This window comes from Scophthalmus maximus, chromosome 6, assembly GCF_022379125.1.
Source record: "Scophthalmus maximus strain ysfricsl-2021 chromosome 6, ASM2237912v1, whole genome shotgun sequence".
Taxonomy (NCBI): domain Eukaryota; kingdom Metazoa; phylum Chordata; class Actinopteri; order Pleuronectiformes; family Scophthalmidae; genus Scophthalmus; species Scophthalmus maximus.
In genome coordinates, this window is record NC_061520.1 from 21,545,656 (window position 1) to 21,566,140 (window position 20,485).

The 20,485-nt window shown below is 43.7% G+C and overlaps 2 protein-coding genes across 2 annotated transcripts; both read right to left on the minus strand.

Moving 5' to 3' along the window:
- Window positions 1–8,845: 8,845 nt before the first annotated feature.
- Window positions 8,846–12,036, minus strand: avpr2b.1 (arginine vasopressin receptor 2b, tandem duplicate, 1). The gene is made up of 2 exons (XM_035630326.2): window positions 10,931–12,036; window positions 8,846–9,939 (listed from the first exon to the last, which is right to left on the minus strand). Exons 1-2 carry the CDS (start codon window positions 11,817–11,819, stop codon window positions 9,731–9,733), a joined length of 1,098 nt encoding a protein of 365 aa, XP_035486219.2. The 5' UTR covers window positions 11,820–12,036; the 3' UTR covers window positions 8,846–9,730.
- Window positions 12,037–12,183: 147 nt separating this feature from the next.
- On the minus strand, window positions 12,184–19,340 carry trnt1 (tRNA nucleotidyl transferase, CCA-adding, 1). The gene is made up of 8 exons (XM_035630325.2): window positions 19,199–19,340; window positions 18,910–19,039; window positions 18,032–18,225; window positions 17,483–17,621; window positions 16,746–16,872; window positions 16,406–16,599; window positions 15,143–15,396; window positions 12,184–13,040 (listed from the first exon to the last, which is right to left on the minus strand). The coding sequence occupies exons 2-8, from the start codon at window positions 19,037–19,039 to the stop codon at window positions 12,795–12,797; spliced, it is 1,284 nt and encodes a 427-aa protein (XP_035486218.1). The 5' UTR covers window positions 19,199–19,340; the 3' UTR covers window positions 12,184–12,794.
- Between the last annotated feature and the right edge of the window lie 1,145 nt (window positions 19,341–20,485).

The window sequence follows — 20,485 nt, forward strand, 5'->3', positions numbered from 1 at the left end:
GTGTGATTAAAGAAAACATCAGTGATCATTTTCATACACCGGTGAGAGCAACATTGGATATTCAGTTGACAGATTGAATTTCGGCTGAATCTTTGAGTTGTGTCTTTGAATTATGTGTAGCATGTCTATTGTATGCAATCTCTTTTGAGAGTGACAGTGGATACCCATTACAAAAGATTCTGCTCAGCAGTATTTCAGTCTTTTGAAAGGATTTATTGAACTCAGTTGACTGACAGCCATTGGTTCAGATACAACCAAAGCAGCTTCCAACATGAAGTACACAAATCATAAAGGTGCGTGAGAGCAGAAATATGGTGTGCTTCTATGAAAACGGCAAGCCCTAAGTTGAAGTGTCAGTTGGACGCCATTGTACATGTGGCATTTACTGTAAGTGTAAATTACATTTCACAGATGAATTCTGCATATTAGATACTTGGGGGGGGATGGGGAACAAGTGTAAATATGACAAGTCTGCTCTGATTGGCCAGCTGGCCCAGTCTGTTGTGATTGGTCAACCGCTTTTACAATGTGTAGGTAAACGTCACGCCGCTTCACCAGAAAAGTGGAGGTTCTCCGATTGCAGGTGGGGTTACCCCAAAAGAGTCCAACTGTGACATCAGAGTGGGAGAGAAATCTGAACACATTATGTGCACAAACGCTGAAAAGAGATTTTTGGATAACATGTCACCTTTAATACATGAACTCACACTGATAAAGTAAATCTGAGTAGCCTACAGTGTCCATCAACTGCATCAGGCCTTGCTGTCCCTTGTCCTGCTAAGTCCCCACGATGTCGATTTAGGTGTCCCACAAGGATGTATATTGGGTCTCCTGCTATTTAATATACCTAAATAATATTCACACTAATGGCCACAGGGAATTCTTGATTATGACTGGCTGTAAAGTGTGGGCTAACTTTTTGTTATCTGTCAGTAGCCCTGGTAGTCCAGAACAGGGATGGGAACTAAAAACAGCACGTCTCCATATGTAAGGTCACAAGGTTCGTGAATGAGCTTTCTGTGGTCAAAACTGCAAGGTGACACTAGCAGCGCTGAAACATGCTTGACAATAAAGTTGGCAAATACATGTTTCTTAATGTTTTATGCGGTGCCAGTTGACTCATAACAGGCACCCAGTTCATCCATTTAACATCTTGCATCATCATTTAAATGCACTGCTATGCACAACCAATATGCCCAACGGAGGAAGCAGCACACACGAGGGTAAAACGTGAGCAGAGGCTGGATTGATACTTGAATGCCTTTTGCTGTGCACAGCCGGGATTCATTAGCGTGTTCATCACGCGTGATTGAGAACATGTAGAGCATGATCTTTTCATGTCATCCCGATCATTATACAGAATGCGTGAATTCATAAATGTGTATCTCTTGGTATTATGCTGCTCACTAGTGCACAATGTTGTTTTCTTTTAAAGGCACGTCGGGCCTCTTTGATTGCCAATTGCTACCACATGTATAATCTTAGGCAGAAAATGAGAAGAAACAACCCTAGATGACTACATTCAATAATCTTTTTCTTTCTGTGCATTCAGCATGACTCATTCCTGGTGGACAATGAGGAGGAGGAGGAGGAGGAGGAGGAGATTGAAAGCCTGATGTGGACTATATAGATATGTAGAAAATGGTGGGTAAAAAAAGGGAAAATGATTTACAGCGGAATTACTTTGATGCTTTCCAACAAAAATGCCATGGGTATCAAGGATACAAGTTCAGAGCACAAGACCAGCATTTAAATGAAGAATTATTATTATTATTATTATTATTATTATGGAATGCGATTAATGCCACTTAAAATGTGTTGTCCCTTCACAAATTTGGCTGCACTATCAATCAAACTTTAGACCAATCCTTGTGCCCTTTGTGTTTTTTTGTTTTGTACTTTTCACTAACTCCCTTTCACATGATCAGAAATGTCAGTTATAGACTGCCTCACTGGACTGCTTCACTTCTTCTCTGGTAAAAGAATCCTCCACCGTGCGAGATAAGTCTATGTATAATTAACAAAGACGGGATGAATTGACCTCACACGTTACACTAAAATATAGAATGACTATAATTCTTTTTTTTTTTTTCCCCCCATGAAGACAGATGGGTTGAATATGAGAAAAGTAAGTTTTCTCTTCATCATCAGAAAGCTTTCAGGCATGTAGGTAGATCAAAATGATAAATCAAACTGACACGTGAATATGAATCTAATTTGGAATTCATCACGCCATCTGCCTTATTAATAGGCCATACCGTAGCTCTAGTTCTCACAAATTCTACAACACTCAAGTGTGGTTTAACATCCCCATGCTCTCCTGGTATTGATCATTTATTTTCTCTAGATATCTGCCAAGGTCGGTGTCAACTCGTTAGATATTGGGTAATCCAGTCTTTTTTAGAATCATTAAATGATATGATGTATAAAGCTTGTGTTGGCTGTGGATCAGGACGTGTAATACATTTGTAATGGATTCCTAACCTCTGATGTACAGAGAGACTGTTTTAATTGAAATCTGTATTTGAAATCTGTCATATGTTCTTTCTTGGAATGTTTTATGTCTGACAAAAGTGGAATGTCTGACAACGTGTAAAAAGTGGTGAATTGTAGCTGAACGTACACTGTGCTGCCAGACACGGCTCTTTGATATAAGTCCTGAATTGGAGTCGGTCTCAAAGTAGAGGACATCGAGCCTGATAAGATGTTTCTTGCCACTGACACATGGTGGCTCCCAGCTTGCCAGCCTTTCGATGCAGCAAACAATCTACGAGTCAATTTACTCTCCGTGTAACTCCTCTATCTCCAACTGAGTCCCCGCTCAATACCTTCCTGTGAAGTCCGTTCTTTCACATGTCACAGTTCCCATCTCTGGAGAGTTTTCCTCCTGGATTTTTTTGCATGTATTTTACTGCAATCATTTCAGTCTTTGAAAATGCCCACCATACATAGCACTTACATTGAAATGAGAGCCAGAATGCTCCCTTTTGGTGTCATCAGTCTCCTTCAGAGAAGATGTGATATCTTGTGTGTTTCATTCAGCGGTTTTTCCTTTTTGTCATGAAGTGATGAGTGGCGAAGCAACCATTGTTGTATGCACACGGTCTCCTTCATTGCTTCCACGTGCCTCCTTCCTCAGTGTCTCTCAGAAAAGAAAATGCATTTGTTTCCGTAATAAAACTGGATCTTACACAGAGAAGTGGACTATAGTTCATCTACTGATCATACACATGTGACAGAAGCCTCCCAAAGCACTTTAATAGTGATCATTATAGTGGTAGCCACGGTCACCACACAAAGGTGCACAGTGCCCTGTAACCCTCAGAAAATGTCCCTCCAACTATTAATTGGTACAACAGTCGCCTCTCTTGGTGTCTCCTAGCCTTCACGAATTCTGCCTCCACATCTAATCTTCTGAGAACTGGGAGTCAAAGGTCGAACCACACAGCTTCACTTCTGATTTATGTCCACCGCGGTGAACGTGCCACCCTCTGACGCAGAGCCTTAACAAAGGCCCCTTCTGAACACAAGGTCAGAGTTCTCTCTGTGGGACGATCAATGGCAAAACTCCGACTGATCAAGCATGGCGGATGAATTTTACGAGGAACTAACTGCATTTTAAGTATAGATTAGAATGTAACTGCATTCAAACATTTGCAATAAAAAAAGATTCAATCTTGTTTTTTTTTTTGCATAAAAACAGAACTATGGACTATAGGTGAGGACGACCTACCATCCTTGTCCTGGCCCTGAACCAACACGAAAGATCAGTACACATACTAAATCTAATAATCACCTACGAATGCACCAAGTCCCCTCCATGTCCACTATGTTGTCAGTCTAGGATGTATATTGCAGGATTCTTTGCGGAATATCTGCTAGCAACCATTGAGGTTGCGACGCATCCATCATTTTAAATCAATTATACCAGAACAAACGCTGGTGTTAAAAAAACGGGTGCCTGCTGGGTCTGGCTAAACCCTATAAATACTGATAGTGGACTCCTACGTGCACCGTCGGCGAGGTATTCGCCGTCCTCTCAGCTTTGAGTTCGAAAATCGGAGGAGCGGTGGGGCTGAGGACGCGTGGCGGCCTGTGGAGGATGTTTGCAGTGGTCAAGACTCGCAGACTCGGCGGTGTTCAGAAAGCGGTTCACAGCAAATGACTGATTGGTACAGAGGAGGGCGTCGCCAAAACTGCTGCGGCGCAACTGCTCCGTCGCCTAGCAACGTAGCATCTTTGTATGTGATCTGTCGCCTGCAGTCGCTGTGTGAGTTTGTCGCTCATACTTCTCCTTTTTCGCCACTGCTTTGTCCTGCTGTCACTCTATAAGAAGCGGCAGGCTATCGGATTCATGTAACCCAGGAACATTCGCTCAATGAACGTTTGTGCACAAGTCCTTTTTCTTCTGCTTGGGTAAAATATATATTAAGTCGCTGAACTTCCACCTGAGCGCCTTTCCACTTTTGCTCGGAGTGCGCTACTGTGCATGTTGTCATAGCTTATTTGTCAGTGCGAGTGCACTAGCGCACACAAAATAGCAAGTGTGACGACGGCTACCTGAGACGGCGTGCGAGTCAACAAAGAATGTTCGCCCGTGCCACCACGTGGGCCGCGTGCCCAACTCCTGGAAATGTGTTCACGCACTATTTGGATGCGATCTCAAGAAGGAGCTGCTCTGAAATGCATGGCACCGGGCAATGGATCAACATCCACTCGAGGAACGGCTGAATTACAATGTTCTCCTGCACTCGCGCGTGCACTCTCTCGTCCGCTTCTGTCCACTCCACATAGTCTCTGCCCCTCCATCGCCACTCTCTTCTCCTTCGCGGGTCTCGTTATCTCATCTCATTTCGTGCTCTCTGTCTTGCCCTCTTTTTTTGTCCTTTGGTTTTCACGCTGTCCTCTCCCTTTCACGCAAATTGATTAAGTCAAATATGTTGCTCTCTTTTTACCATTATCACGCGGCCATTAAAGGGTTGCAAAAGATAGCATCTCCATGGCTGGCTTTAAGTCTCACTCCCAACAGTATCTAAGTAAGCGTTGAAGTTACACGTTACATGATCGTGACCACATGTAGCTTTTGCTGGCAACTGTGGTTTCAGTTTCACTAGTCTCTCAGTGTCACTATTTTCTTATGACGCGATTAAGCCAGGCACTGTCCGAGTTTACATTCAGTAGCGGAATAGTTTAAATCTTTTTGTTTTTGTCCTTTTGCCTGGAACATGTAGCCAAAGCTTTATCCCCAAATCTCTTAGCACTCTCTCACGTAGCGTATGTAGGCATCAGATACATATTTATATCTCCTTTAAGTCATGGTTTCGTCTATAATTTTTGCTTTTTGTGCCGTTTTTGTTAAAAAAAAATGGTTTTATAGTTAAATCCATTTATGTTGATTTATGTCAGTAACACAATAAAGTATATCACATTTCACTGGCTCGGTATATGATGTGTAAATGCCCGTGCTGTGACCGTGTAACCTTCCCTCTCCTCAAACACTGGAGTAAAAAAAATGTCTCGGGGCCACTACAACACTCATCGGAGCCTAATAGCGGCTCTGATAAATGGACACATCCTTCAGGCCGGGGAATAATAAGGACTCGGACCTATTCCTGGGACCAGCGGCGCGTCATGAACCCACAGCCTTGTTTCATTTTAATTAAGCCAGCGCATGAATCAGTCAGGTGCATGAATTATAGAGTCCTTTATTCATCTTTGCACTCTTTAAAAGTTTCATGAGAAACTCGCGCTTGATATTAAAACCCCACAATGAAACATCTGGACCACAGGAGCTTTGGGGTTGTTTATTTTCCCCTCTCTTAGATCCGTTAGTGTAAATTATCCAATTTATTCATCAAGGTTGTGAAATATATTATCATAGGGAGTCATGATTGAAACCTGCCATGTTTCAAACCATCGTAATAATCATTTTTTGAATTATTTATGACATGACATGTCACTGTATATAGCTTGCTTATCCAGACTCTGTAAAACATCAAAAGAAGAAAGAAAATAGGGATTGGAGGTACAGTATTTGTATGAATGTCAAGCAAGGTCACTCACCATAAGCTATTGTTATTTCTGCCAAGTTGCAGTATCCTGCAGAGAGGACTCCCTCCCCCATTATGTTTGACAACTGTGTTTTGAATAGTGTTAAAAAATTGGAGCCATGACGGATTTGCTCTCTCTCTCACACACACACACACACACACACACACACACACACACACACACACGCACGCACGCAAATCAAATAGAAATAAAAACTACACGAACATGTGGATGAATTTGTGTGAATCAAGAGTGTAAACACCATCAGATGCAGCTGCAGTATGGTGTTTTGAGAATTATAATCTTTCCAATCTTTGTCTTTCCACAAGGGGGTCTTCTCAGTCAGAGGAAAACGATTTGGTGATTATTTGTCTAATTTTAGGTAAAGATAAATAAATCTTTTTTGAGGGCATGTACAACGAATCCTGCTTTGTAGGGTTAACAGCGGTCTGCTATTTCAGAAATCCGTGAATATCTCCAATCCTAACAGAGGCATGGGTCGCCATTGAGTGACATCCTTATTTACGCTGATGCTAATGCACTTTTTCCTCTAAGGATGCATGTAAGGAATGAAATGAGTGCCGGTCTGCCTGGAGTGTATGGAATAAGTGTCTTATATAAAAAAGCAATTTCAGGCATTCAGGATGCTGAATCTCTCAAGTCATTTGGAGTATGAGCACGTATTGAACCTGAACAGACCTGTCCTTTCATTTGAGATCCTGTTTAGCTCTACAGTTTGAACCCTTGAGAGAATATTACATGTCTTTTGTTGATGTGGGTGCAGGACAACATTTCACTCACATGTTAAAGAATCAGACGTTTTATTTGATTTCTCTTTGCTCTTCCCAATAAACCCCCCCAAAAAATGTTGCCGATAAATACTTTAATGATTTGAACTGTACCTCATTTCTCTACTGTCACTAATAACGGCAGAAATGGGCAAAACTGTTTTAATGCCCCCCCCCCCCCAGCTTGTCTAATGATATGCTCACAAGTCAAGTTTTTGAACAGAAAATTTAAAAAAAAATAGGCAAAAGAAAATGTGAATTATTGTGTGATTCCATCCACTGCTATTAGACTAACCAGTTGTGTGGCAGCAGAACCACTATCTTATAGAAAAAAAACAACCTGTGATGTGTTGCTTTACAGCTTTATTATTATTATTATTATTATTATTATTATTAGCTGCTGCTGACTGATGATTGGTTGATGATTGCTTCGCTGATTTTTTGATTTGGGTTCTTCTGACTGGACCTCCATCATGGACAGCTGCTGTAATCGAAAAGCACTTCTTCAAGGTGCACATGGAAATGTGTCAACTAAAATAATAAAAAATAATAAAGATGACATGCTGCTTGAGGGGCGGCACGGCGGTGAGTTGCTCAGCGCCGTCGCCTCACGGCGACGAGGTTCCGGGTTCAAACCATCCAGGGCCTTTCTGTGTGGAGTTTGCATGTTCTCCCCGTGTCTCTCCGGGTACACCGGCGTCCTCCCAAAGACATGCAGATTGGGGTTTGGCGGATTGGAGGTTCTAAATTGACCGTAGGTGTGAATGTGCATGCGCATGGTTAGGTGGATGGATGCTGCTTGAAGTCTAAACAGGGGCAGCGAGAGCAAAAGACACAATTCTTATCCTCATTCAATCCTCAAAATGAATGTTACAAAAAAGTAATCGCTGCCCTCTTTTGCAGTTGGAGCTGGCGTCCAGGCAACGACTGCCTTGCTGATTAATACCACTTTGGCAAATGGCGGTAGGGCTGAGTGGCAGTTGCAAATGCATCAAACCATGGTGCTCATACCATATCCAAGTACCCACAGTGCAACAGTCAGGGGCGTTCCCTGACATAAACCATAAATCAAGTAGACTAATGGCATTCATCGCACTGTTATTATTGCGGGACACAATAGTGAGAAGATTTCTGTTGCTATTACAGTGTCCCTTTAAAAAACTGAATAGTAACTTTCTTCCTGTACTTGTTCCCTTGTACCCATCAAGGTACACGTAAGCATTTCATCAGAACCTCATGTGAACAAAATGTTTCCCGCTGTACATTGCGAGATGTCATGACTCCTTTTTTCTTGTACTGACTGAATATGAAGGTTTTCTTAATAAAAAATAGTACTACGACTATAGGGTGCGTGTCGCACGGTCTAAATTAAAAAAAACAATGCCGTGACCCACGAGCCGCACCTCAGCTCACCTCGCCCCGTCCTCTCCGAGTGTCTGGCAGCTGGGGCACGCTGCCGGTCATCTATTCGCGTTAAAGGTCAGAGACGAGTCCCAGCAAGCTGCCAGTCAGTCACTGATGAGGCTCAAGGCACAGGACTATTGAAAAAGGTTTGCTGGTGGATTTGCGTGAACAAGCTCGGCGAAAAGCTTTTCCCACTGATTGGGTTTGCAGACCGATTTCACGCTAATTGAACCCTGTCCTTTCTGTAAGAATCGCCATATGCCGCGTTTCTCACCCAGCTCCCCTTATACCATTATATGAATGATTACTACATTACTGCTGCTACGAGACATATGTTAATTACCGAGACATAACACTGCAGTTATCCTTGAAAAATGTCTTTCTGGCTCCTTGTGTCTGTAACCTGATAGCTTCCCCTTCATGTTCCGCTCTCCGAATAAGGGGAACAACTCGGTGACGGGGGGGGGGCAGAAAAAATGGAAATCTGCATGGCCCTTTTAACGAGCGGAAATGGATATTTTAGCTTTAAATCCAAAGGGAAATGTTTCTCAACATGACCTGTGCTTTAGGGAAGACAGAGAACAGTCGCGTGGAAAGTCACAACCGTTTATTGGGCAACACTCCCCCGAGGCTGAGAGAAACATCTGTGAAAAATGTAAAAATGTTGCAACATTTCTCCGTGAGTATCTCGCTGAAGACACTGAATATTTATACAGAATAGAGACCGACCTGTTGTCTCATAATATACAACACTATTTTAATCTGTCATAATCATACATATGATCATATTTACAGATGAGAGGTCAGGTGTATTGAAGAATCACATTCAAAGGACATATGATACATATGAACCGTTGCATATAAAATATACGTTCCACAGGATGAACTACATTTGTGTTGTGCAGATATCATGTTCACCACCATAATGCTAACGCCAATTGATTTACACGAAACAAAAAGCACGACCGATAAATTTGTGGCGACACTAATGGTATTACAGTTAGTCTTGTGGGGATCGTACATGCCTGAGCCAAATGTCATGACACTACAATCAATAATTTCATCAATTTCAATCGATACTAAAAATGCCAAACTCACGGCGGCCAATCCAGGGGATCAGCAAAGTCATTAGGGTTAACCCTCTAGGGACATCGATGAATATGACATACTGGACAACTGGATGAATATGACAATTCAGCCAGTCTGCACCAAAGAGCTGGACCAGTCAATCAACAGATCATGTCTTGAGCCGCACCCGTCCTGTGGGTAAAAATAATGTATGTAGCATTCAACTGTTTGTATATGTATTCGGAACATCCCTTTAATGACTTGTCAGGTATTCAACAGGGACTTCCTGTGAAAGCATTTCACCGGTGTCCATTTCTTCAATGAGTTCTCCCTACCATACAGTTACCTGTCTTTGATACACCGTGTTCAACTGGCTTGCGACAGGTGTGAGGGACGCATGGCGAGAACCTCAGGCTTTTTTATCTGCTGCCTGACAGGCTCTTGAGGTTGATGAACAGGGAGCTGACCATGGTGGCCTCCTCCTGGATGGAGTCCTTCAACTCCGACTGGCCCGCGCACACCATGGCCACCAGTCTCCTGGGCAGCTTCCCGCTGAACAGCAGGTAAATGCAGGGGTTGGCGCAGCTGTTCAGACTGGCCAGCAGCATGAGGATGGTGAAGGTGGCACCTGGAAACACAGGAGGGAATGAGCGACAGTCGCACGTGCGCTATTGTCCTTTTTTTTCAAATTTGATCTCTTTGAATGGAGAGGACGTCCCTTTGGTTATAGATACACGTTATCATTAACTAAACTCAATTTGCCCGGATTTGTGGGGCAGACAGTATTCTACTCTTCTATTAAAAAGAGTAGATATATATGCAGGGCCGGCCCAAGGCATAAGCGGCCCAATGTAACTATAGACATGATAGAACCTTAGTCAGTCATTCAGTTGATGGAAAAGGCAGTGGCGTATAAAGTTAAAGCCCCAGTTTGTAAATTTCGTAATTTTCTGGCGGCACCTGGTGGTAAAGTTGCCAACCGCAACCAACTGAGCAACCGACAGGGGACACTTTATGGTGGCGCACCGCTGATTCCATTTCCGGTTTCCCGTCGGCGCTGACAATTCAACGCGAATGAGATGTATTCTGGACCGTTTCGTGCATCCGAATGAAACACGACGTAGCAAACGCGGTCTTAAGCGTAAACTTGAAAAAAAGTGCAAACTTAAATGGCTGTCTGGCAGCTATAAGCAGTAAAAAAATACAAACCCATTAGTGTATAATTGCACGGATATATATATATACATTTTTTTTGGTAACGTTTAAAAATGTTGCGAAAAAGATGTTTTTTCGGTGGTCCTCTCTGCAACAGCGGGACTCAGACTCACGCCACTTCCACTTCTCCTCCAAATTCCGTTAAATGACCTCGCTGATCACCATCTCCATAAGGCAACACATTCAATATGCACAAGTAACTCACACAACCCCACTTCGAAATCACTGAACTCACCCTTTTAAGCAATGTCACGAAAAGGGGGGCGCAATCAAATTGTGCTTAGGGCCCCCATATGGGCTACAGCCGGCTCCGCATATATGGCACTATTATCACCAGTCATATGTGGAGATATCTTATATGATGAATGCATTTCTTTCACGAAGCTAGACCCCTGTGATCTTACTCTGAGTGGGCGCCTCGTCGTCCCAGACGGACCAGAGCTGCACGACGAAGAAGGGCGTCCAGCAGACGACGTAGGCGAGCACGATGACCACGGTCATCTTCACCGTCTTCGCCCTGGCCTTGGACACGCCTGCCACGCAGCTGGCCCTGGAGGACAGCGGCTTGCCGAGCGCCTCTCTGGCGGGCTGCCGCTGCTGCTGCTGCTGCTGCTGCGTCTTCGTGTGGAAGTTGGCGTGCACGGTGCGGCAGATGCGCACCTGGCACACGATCACCGTGAGGACGGGCAGCACGAAGATCACCAGGGTCGTCCAGGTCACGTAGGCCCTCGGCCCCCACGGCTTGATGAACTGCGCCCAGCAGTCGTACACGCCGGGCGCGACCTCGACGCGGGAGAAGATGAAGACCTGCGGGAGGCTGCCGACGAGGGAGACGCACCAGGCGGCGCACACCGGGCCGTTCCAGCGCGCCCTGCGCCTCTGGAAAGTCACCATGGGGTTGCAGATGGCTTGGTGTCGGTCCAGCGTCATCGCCACGATCATGTACGTGGAGGCGAACATCCCGACCACCTGCAGGTACTTGACCGCGCGGCACAGGACGTCCGGGCCGAGGAATCGGTCCGTGATGTCCCACATGAGCTGCGGGCAAATCTGGAAGAAGGTGACCACCAGGTCGGCGACGCACAGGTGGAGCACGAAGACGCGCATCCTGGAGAGCTGCTTCCTCCGCCTCCACAGCACCAGCAGCAGCCCGGAGTTCAGGACGCCCGCGGTGACGAAGATGATGGACAGGAGAACTATTTCCAGCTGCGCCAGGCGCTCATCTCGCGGCTCGTCCTCCGGCGGCGCACGCTCCAAAGTGCTGTTGCTGACATTCACACTCGACCGGGCCATGCTGTCAGGCGGAATACGGCTGGACACCGTCACATCACCAGTCCAGGGGAATCCAGTAAAAGTATAGACATTGAAAAATATAAAAAAAGACAAACTTTTGGAGGCCTAGGATTACATTTCAAAAAGGTAATTGGAAAAAAATCATCACCGCGGGGGTGTGAAGGATGGATTTGAAACAAGTTGAGAGTCACTCAGAAAGTGAGGTGTTAGTAATGGAGAGTGGGGGGCTTTATAGCTCATCTCTGCAGGAGGGAGGAGGGGCAACGTCACTGCGAGGAAGGAAAACACTTATTTCTGTGTGGGGAATGGACACATACATGTAATGCGCTGTAATCTGCAGAGCAATTGACTTTGGACGCGAGAATCGCTGTGTCCATCTCTTTAATTAAAAAGTACAACCTTTTTGACAAAACACACATTTTCTTCACTGAAAACATAAAACAAGGAATTCGATATTCTCTAAGTGCAGTTAAACTAAAAGGAGAAAACCAGCCATCACAGCCAAACGTCTGTTTCAACAATAAAAATAAATATTCTTTTTTTAGTAACCGAGATTGTACTTCATCATTAACGAGATTACGACCTGTTTCACCTTCCATCCCCCCACCAGTGTAACCAGTGATGCAGTTTGGAATTCAAACGGCATCATTACAGTATCAGCCGCTTATCTGAGGGGCTGACGTTGACAGCAGGACTCCGTGATAACACATGTGGTGAATTCAGCTGCCGCCATCCATTACACGTGCTCCCATAATGTGGCAGCTGTGGGCGATGAAGACGAACACAAGCGGGCCCCTAGGGTAATTTAGAATGAAATTGCTTTCATCAATGGGTATGCATGTCTCTTTCTTTTAGCGTCCTCCGTCAACAATGCTCACCGGTGTGCTTGATCGATACCTGTGAGCAGCACAGTTCCAGAGTCGGGTGCGTGGACCATCACCGGCGTGTGACACAAAAACACTTGCGCATGTTGATTCAAGGCTTTACATAACTGAGGAGTTCCTCTTTGTCCATCTGATAGCGACTCGTCTTCCATATGTCGCGGAGATTCTGTAAAGTGGCGCCGATCTCCTTTCCCGACACGACGCCCATCCTCCTCAGGTCGTGTCCGCTGACGGGAAATCGAGGGATGGACCACCTGCTGAGCTCGGCCAGCAGCTTCTCCTCGCCCTGATACTTCAGCAACTCGCAAACTTTGGCCTGAGAATCCAGCTCCCGACTCTGAAAACACGTGGCATGTGAGAATTAATGCTTCATCGACATTGAATATTCACAAGACAAACAGACGTCAGATTTTGATGTGAATATTCATAAAACCCTGATCGGTTCACAGAACTGTGACATCACGTATTTCCAACCAACTTTTCTCTCCACCGAGAGAAGGGCACAAAACGGGGGAAAACCTGAAATAACCACAACTGAAAACAGGTCGTCGTGTCCTTCCTATATTATTTTTACTGTACTCATTTCCTCTTCTCTCGCTTTTCCTAATTCTCTTAATGTAAGCGATCAGCGTGTTTCCATTGAATTTTATTACAGCTTAATCTGGTATTGACTGAGTTTATCACACACAATTACTTTTGAAGCCCTTTTTTAAGTTGTTGTTCTGTTTCAGTATTATTAAGTCATGAGAAAAGTTTAAAATCTAAACGTACTAATGAAAACTTAATATAAAATTCAACCACTTTGGGCCATGAGAACAAAATCCTAATTGGAGATTACAAACATTTCAATTATCAAGCCGCATTAGCAAAAGCAGGGAGGTAAGATGAAGGGAACGATTTGTGTATTCCAAGTAGTGCCGCATACCTACAGTCAATTTCATGGTTGATTAATATGCTGATTGTTTTTTTTGATGAAACATTTAATTGTTATATTATATTGTTATATAAGTTATGCTGATCAAAGTTTTCCCCAGAGCCCAAGGTGAGGTTAATAAATCTATTTTGTCTGAGCAAAACCCACACAAACGGTATTGTTTCCTAGGGATGCATGTTATATATCGGCCGATAGATTATCAGACGATAGTGGGAATTTTATACTATTATTTGTCTATCGGATAATAACATTATAGCCGATAAATAGTCCCATAGTGTGTTAAGATAAAACTACATTTTCCCCCGGCGAGAGTCTAGTCCAGCTGTGGCGAAACCGCAGCTCACAAGTAGCATGCCGCTCTCGGGATGCTCCTGTGGGGCTTGTGTGTGTTTAGCGTCAGCAACCATAAGCACAGCAGCTCTCAGACTACAGCCTTGCTCCGCTCACGTTCTACGTTCACACGGGCGGATAACAAACTATTTCGGTGAATCGCGACTCAGGACACAGAACCCTGAACCAGAGACTCAACTGTTGTGGCTGTTGTTGTGAACACACCTTTGTCGAGGTTGGCAACGTCTTTACGGTTCCACAGCTAATCAGCTGTTGATTCAACACTGAACATAACGCGTGTCCCTAAACAACACACATGACGTGTGAGACTGAGAAGATGAACGGTTCTCGAGATATGACTGACTGACACACACACACATTCTGAGCTGAGAGGTATTTGGTTTGTTGATTTGTGAACGCCAACTACTGTACGTGCCTTTTGCCAATGTTTTGAAACTGAGCAGCCATAGGCTTGTCTTTATGCCTTAATTTTTGAATTGAGGGATGCACTTAATTTTTTGTTTCAATTACTTTAATACCGTGTTTAATACGTCAACATGTCTGATTTGAGATTATCAGTGCATTTAATTTTTTATGTGAAAACCAAAGTACAGAAAAAAATTCCTCACTCAAAATAAATAAATACAAAATTTGGAGTCAGAACCTTTGGGTCAGAACTGTTTTTTGTCTATGTTGTGTCAACAATAGGGATGTCAAATGTTGGGAATAAAGATGTTAAATAATTCATCTTAGCTCACTACATCTGAGCCTTTTTATCCTCAGGGGTGAATAAACTGCAGTTATGAACTTAGTTTTAAAATACAAAAATGTGCAATTGTTATCAGTATTGGCTGAAATAATCCATATCGTGCATCCCTAGTATTTCCTATTTTCTAACACTATACATTTTTTTCATTCTTTTCTTTAATATCTGCTTTAAGATTTAAAGTCTTATGACCCAACTTTGTTAAGCAGCTGCTGCGTTCAGCTTCAAAAGATGAATAGAAAGATGACTGAAGAATAATCAATGTCTGCCTATAGAACGTCACATGTGCACGGCAAATACTGAAAGTACTGGAGGCTAAAATCAAACACATGGTTCTGCCCTTTATGTCAAAAACAAACGTGGTGGTCTGCTCTTGACGCACCGAAGAAAGGGAGGGGTTAAAACTTACGTCAATGATGAAGTCAGTGAAGGGTTTGGAGCTGTGCGGCTCGTCTCTGCTCTTGCACAGCTCCCGTCTGTGTTTGACCAGAAACAGAGCCAGATTCTTCTCCTCCCTGGAAACCTTCAGTCGAAAGTCCATCTTATCCACCTCCTTGGGGCAGTGGAAGAGAGCAGCCAGGACGGTCATGGGCTTGGGAGAGTGGTCTTTAGCGTTCTGCCACACTTGCTTCATCACCTCAACATCGCCACCTGGAGGTAAACCTGAGGAGGACCAGGCACAGGAGGGATGAGCAGGAGAAACGAAAAAAAACATTTATTGGAATTATGCCAAGAACACGTCTGAAGCACTGGTATCTTGTTGAAACACTTCTTACTAAATAACCTTTCCTGAAACTAAGAGTGATTGGACTGTCCGTCTAGTGTTGACTAATACCAGTCCACAGTACCACAGGAGTCAAGACGCATCAAAGTCCTCTCAGTAGAAGATTAATTCCTTTTAGAAACGGCTCCAAATTGTTTCGGCCCTTGAGATTTACTGACAACATTGATCATTTTCACCGAGGCCCCGCACTGTGCACATGATGACTTGATAGAAGTCATTATGTGCTGGAGTCCATTCTCAAGAGAGATCTGAGCCATGACAAAGGACGAGATGTTCTAAAATGTGGGAAGATTTTTCACTCAACTGGGCAGCATGAGCAACACGTGAGCCATTAGACAGTTTTAGCTCAGTGTAGTGTAGTGTACATTTTATCTTGTTAGAACAACTAGTTCAAGAGTATTAGCAAATGAACCTGTTTTGCTCAAAGGAGAATAAGCAGTTGAAAGGATTTATGTGTATGCGTGTTTTCCACACGCACCAATTTATCCAAAAAAAGACGTTGAGAAAACAGTTGTATAATCATTCTGAGGCTGAAAAAAAACCAAAACAACCCTGATGATCTCATTATGATGTCAGCAGGTTCAGCTCAGCTTGAGGTTGAGACTGAAACATTTTAACAGAAAGCCAGTTTGACAGACTGGACATGTGTAGTTTAAACAGAGGCAATTTACTAGGCAGGAAGAGTCTATGAAAGATGCTGTTGAATTGCATTATGGGAAGTGTAGGATCAAGCATTTTTGTTGGCCTCTGTCGTTTCAAATAACTATTCTCCACAGTTAGGCAGAGACACTTTTTTTCAAAAGATTGTACCATAACCGTCACCTCTTTACATAGTGTGATTGTTGCTGAAACTGTATGAAAAATGTCTTTGCACCCCTCTCCTCTCACCTATGTACTGGGCCAGTTTAAGCCTGTACATCAGCTCCAGCAGATGAGCCGCATGGTTACCAACCACCATCTTCTTCAGTTCCACCCAAATCCGCTCTCCTGATATTGCTGCCAGTCCGTGGCCATTTTCCCTAATGGCGGTCAGCGTCTCAGGCTCGTGGTCACCAGGCTCCAAAGCCACCCTGCCGTAGAACCTGGGTTGAAATTAGAGGGTTATGGTCATTACACCTTCTCTTAAATAAACACAAGATGATTTTAGTTTTCACTTGGTTCCCACTCCTTTTTTTACTTGAATTTGAGTTTGTATTGGTTGAGATGGAAAAGGAACGAAACAGTCTACCTGAAATATCGCAGTATTCTCAGGTAGTCCTCCTGGATTCTTTGCTCGGCGCTCCCAACAAACCGAACTTTGCGGTTTTGCAGGTCTTCGTATCCTTTGAAATAGTCGTATAATGTGCCATCGAGACCTACGAGGCCAAAACAGTCAACAGAACATGGCGAGGAGGTTTGAAACAAGTATGAAACAAGTATGTCCACTGAGGCTACCACCACACTTATACATTTTCATTTGAATGTGGCATTTTTCCAAACGAAAATAATTTCCATCCATCCACACCTGAAAACACATGCCACATGATCAGATATCATATAGTCTACTCTGCAATTGGTTGCTTAGTTGCAGAAAATATTATGAATGAATAAATCAGATTCTTTTTTCTAACGACGAGGTGCAACTGTTACTGACAGTTATTGTTAGCAACTATTTGCATTCACTGCTGGTAGTCGAATCGTATCTGATAACGCCCAATCAGGGCGTCAACTGTTTTGCCCGTCCACAATAAAATACAACCCTATCGTTTTAAAGCTAAAACGGGGCCGGCAGCATTTTCAAAAGTCTCAGTTTTTCATAGTGTGAATGGCAGATGAAAACAAAATGGAAAAAAGCGTTTTAAAATAAAAAGTATTAGTGTGGACACGGTGTGAATGTACATGAACCAACACCTCGTGCATTTCTACAACAAAAGCAAACAAAGGGTTAAGACATTCCTCAACAAAGTTCAGCGGCACAACTCGTACCTAAAAACATGGAGTTGATGGTGAGGTCTCTCCGCTCTGCGTCTTTCAGCCAGTCAGTGGTGAATTCCACCTCTGCATGACGCCCGTCCGTCTCAACATCCACCCGCAACGTGGTCACCTCAAAGTTCTCATTGTGTAGCTTTAGAAAATAAAAAAAATGATAAAAAAAAACAGACGAATGGAGGCACAGCAAGACTGCAGTCGTGGTGCTGTGATAAAATTTAAATGACATGTATGCATGGTCTCATTTTTTCCTCACTCTCACTTTTGGGTAGGGTACTAAAACAATATAGTTGCTTCACAGTCTGTACAGGTTAAAATCATGTCATATTCTTAGAACATTTTCAGACACTTTATTTATCCAACCTAACGGAGCCACATGTTCCAGTCAGAAGCTACTCATTTAGATATTCCAGGAATAAACACATTAATCAGAAACATATCTTTCTGTTACTTTCTGATCTCTGGAATACTCTCCCGCAATCCATCAGGATTCAAACTAAGACTTCAGCCCTACATGTTTGACTGCATGTGGATCAAATGTCTCACCCTTGCTGTAATGGTCCCATGCTTCTCTCCTTTATTGTTGATCATCCTGATGCCAGCCATCTGGAACATGAGCTTCATCTCCTCTGGAGTGGCTGTCGTGGCAAAGTCCACGTCTTCTGGCCGCTTCCCCGACAGCAGGTCCCGCACAGCGCCTCCGGCGATCCTCAGCTCATGCTTGTGTTTCCCAAATATCTCTGCAAAGACCAAATATACACTTAGAAATTAGTGGTCACTAATGGAATTTTGAAGCAGATTCACACATCAACTGATCAACCGATATTACATTTTTTGACATGAATGCATCACTATATACACAAACATTATTAAAAAGGACCCATTGAAACTTACAATTTGAAAGTATGTGTAAGTGTCTATGTCGCAGAGCCAGCTTTTGTATACAACACATAATGCAGTGTTTCCCCTAGGTTTACTGGTTGTGGGGGGGGGTTAGGGCTCGATAGGGTTCACATAATCATGTTAAGTTTCATACACAAACTTTCATACAGGAATGAGGAATACGGTGTATAAGGAAAGTGACCTGAAATGACTTCTGCTTGACATTATATGTAAAAAAAAAAAGAATGTTTTATTAAAATTAATTTGAAATTTCAGGTGGGGGCGGGGACTATCGTTGAGGGGGCGGGGCGCAACGGTAGGGGGAACAGTGATAACGTGACCTTCGTTTTTGAAACCATCAAAGTTGTGTATATAATCCGATTGAGAACCGGATTATGAACTGTCCTGCGACTTCACTTCACGTGCAGAAACCTGTGACCGTGGCCGCCTCTTCGGACATGTCAGTGGCAAACGGGGCAGAGGCGAACACGGGGTGCTGCCGAGTGACCACAGCTGGAATGTGTCCGCTTGCATGATCTCACCTACGAGTCCATTCAGCCCGTCGGTGAACAGAGACTGGAACTCGCCGGTCTTCAGCTGCATGGTGTAGAGACTCCTCCAACAGAGAGCTGTTCTGCCAACCACACCAGGACCCAGTACTCTGCTCCACATCTGCGCGAACAACACAAACGTCGTCATGTGCTTCCTTTTCTACATGTGTCCGTTAGCCTTTAGCCGGCTAGCTGACGCTACATGTCGGCGTGCGCCGTGTCACGTTGTTCATTCATAACCGGCACATGACCCACGCCAGCGTGTCAACGCAATACGTACCAGATATTTCACACAGAGGCGAACGCAACTCAAACGGAGGAGTTCATCAACACACAGGTCAGTTGTCGTTTCGTGTGAGCTCCGTCGTTCCGACAATCTTGTGGGATCGTGACGTCACAGCGCAATGCATTGTAGGGGATTAGGACACGGAAGTGCTGTGGAGAACGGAGCTGCGTTGCAGCGACTGGTGTGTAGTGCACAGTGGTGGTTTGATTTTACGATAACTACGATAACAACAAACGGGGAATGGTGAACGCTTGCTGTCGTCGTGAACTGCCACGGCCGGACTCGTGATCGGCGTTGAAAATGGATGCAAATGGATTGCGATTTTTTAAGCTTTCCAGCTTGGAAGCAGCAGAGAGGAACACATCGCTGAGTTAACAGAGAAGGCGTCGGGTGGCCTGTGTAGCAGCTGGAAGGACAAATATAACGTTCAGCAGCTTTCCCAGGCACATGTTTGTGTATACACGGCGGCATACACGAACGGTACGATCGAAAAACACATTTTACCGTTGTTGTTGTTGTTGTTGTTGTTGTTGTTGTTGTTGTTGTGTGATGTGGTTACCGATAAACATTGCTAATCGCGATTAGTCACAATGCTAACGAAGCTAATCTCATCATAGCTACCTGGCTGGCTAGTGAAAATGTGCTGTTTAAATCAAAAACCATGTGAAAGTCCCGTATGTTTTTACCAAAATAAATGACTTCAATTGACTACTTAAATTCTGAACCTCTTTATTGGTGTCACAGAATATTGATGTTGGGATCAATGAAGTAAATTCCCTTGATCTTCTCTAGGTAGCGCTACTATGCTTTCTAATTAAGTTTCTCCCGGTAAGGAAACTTGCACTTAATTTTCTAGTGGTCCCTGCGGGGTTTTTTTGTCTTTCTTTTCAATATTGATCTGTGATTTGCTTTTCTCCGTCAGCGCTCAGCTCTGACAGCTGCTCCGTTTCTTACACTGGTCGTCGCCGCCGCAGTAGTCTGTTATTGTTGTTTTGCGTGTCCTAAATTATGGCGACCACTACCCAGAATGCAACGCTAGAAATTCTGGTCAAATGTTCTTGATTTCATCAAATCACATTTTAATACAGATTTATCTTTTTGTTTTGAGGATGTTTTTCTTTGGTGTAGTGGAGCCTAAGACAGAGGGAAGGAAAGTATTTTATAATAAATCCTTTATATCTGCTTGCTAAGTATGACATCCACAGATGTAAGTTCAGGGGCTCTAAACCATTCTTTCCTGCGTTTGAGTATGAAATCAATGAATAGTTGGACTCCATACAA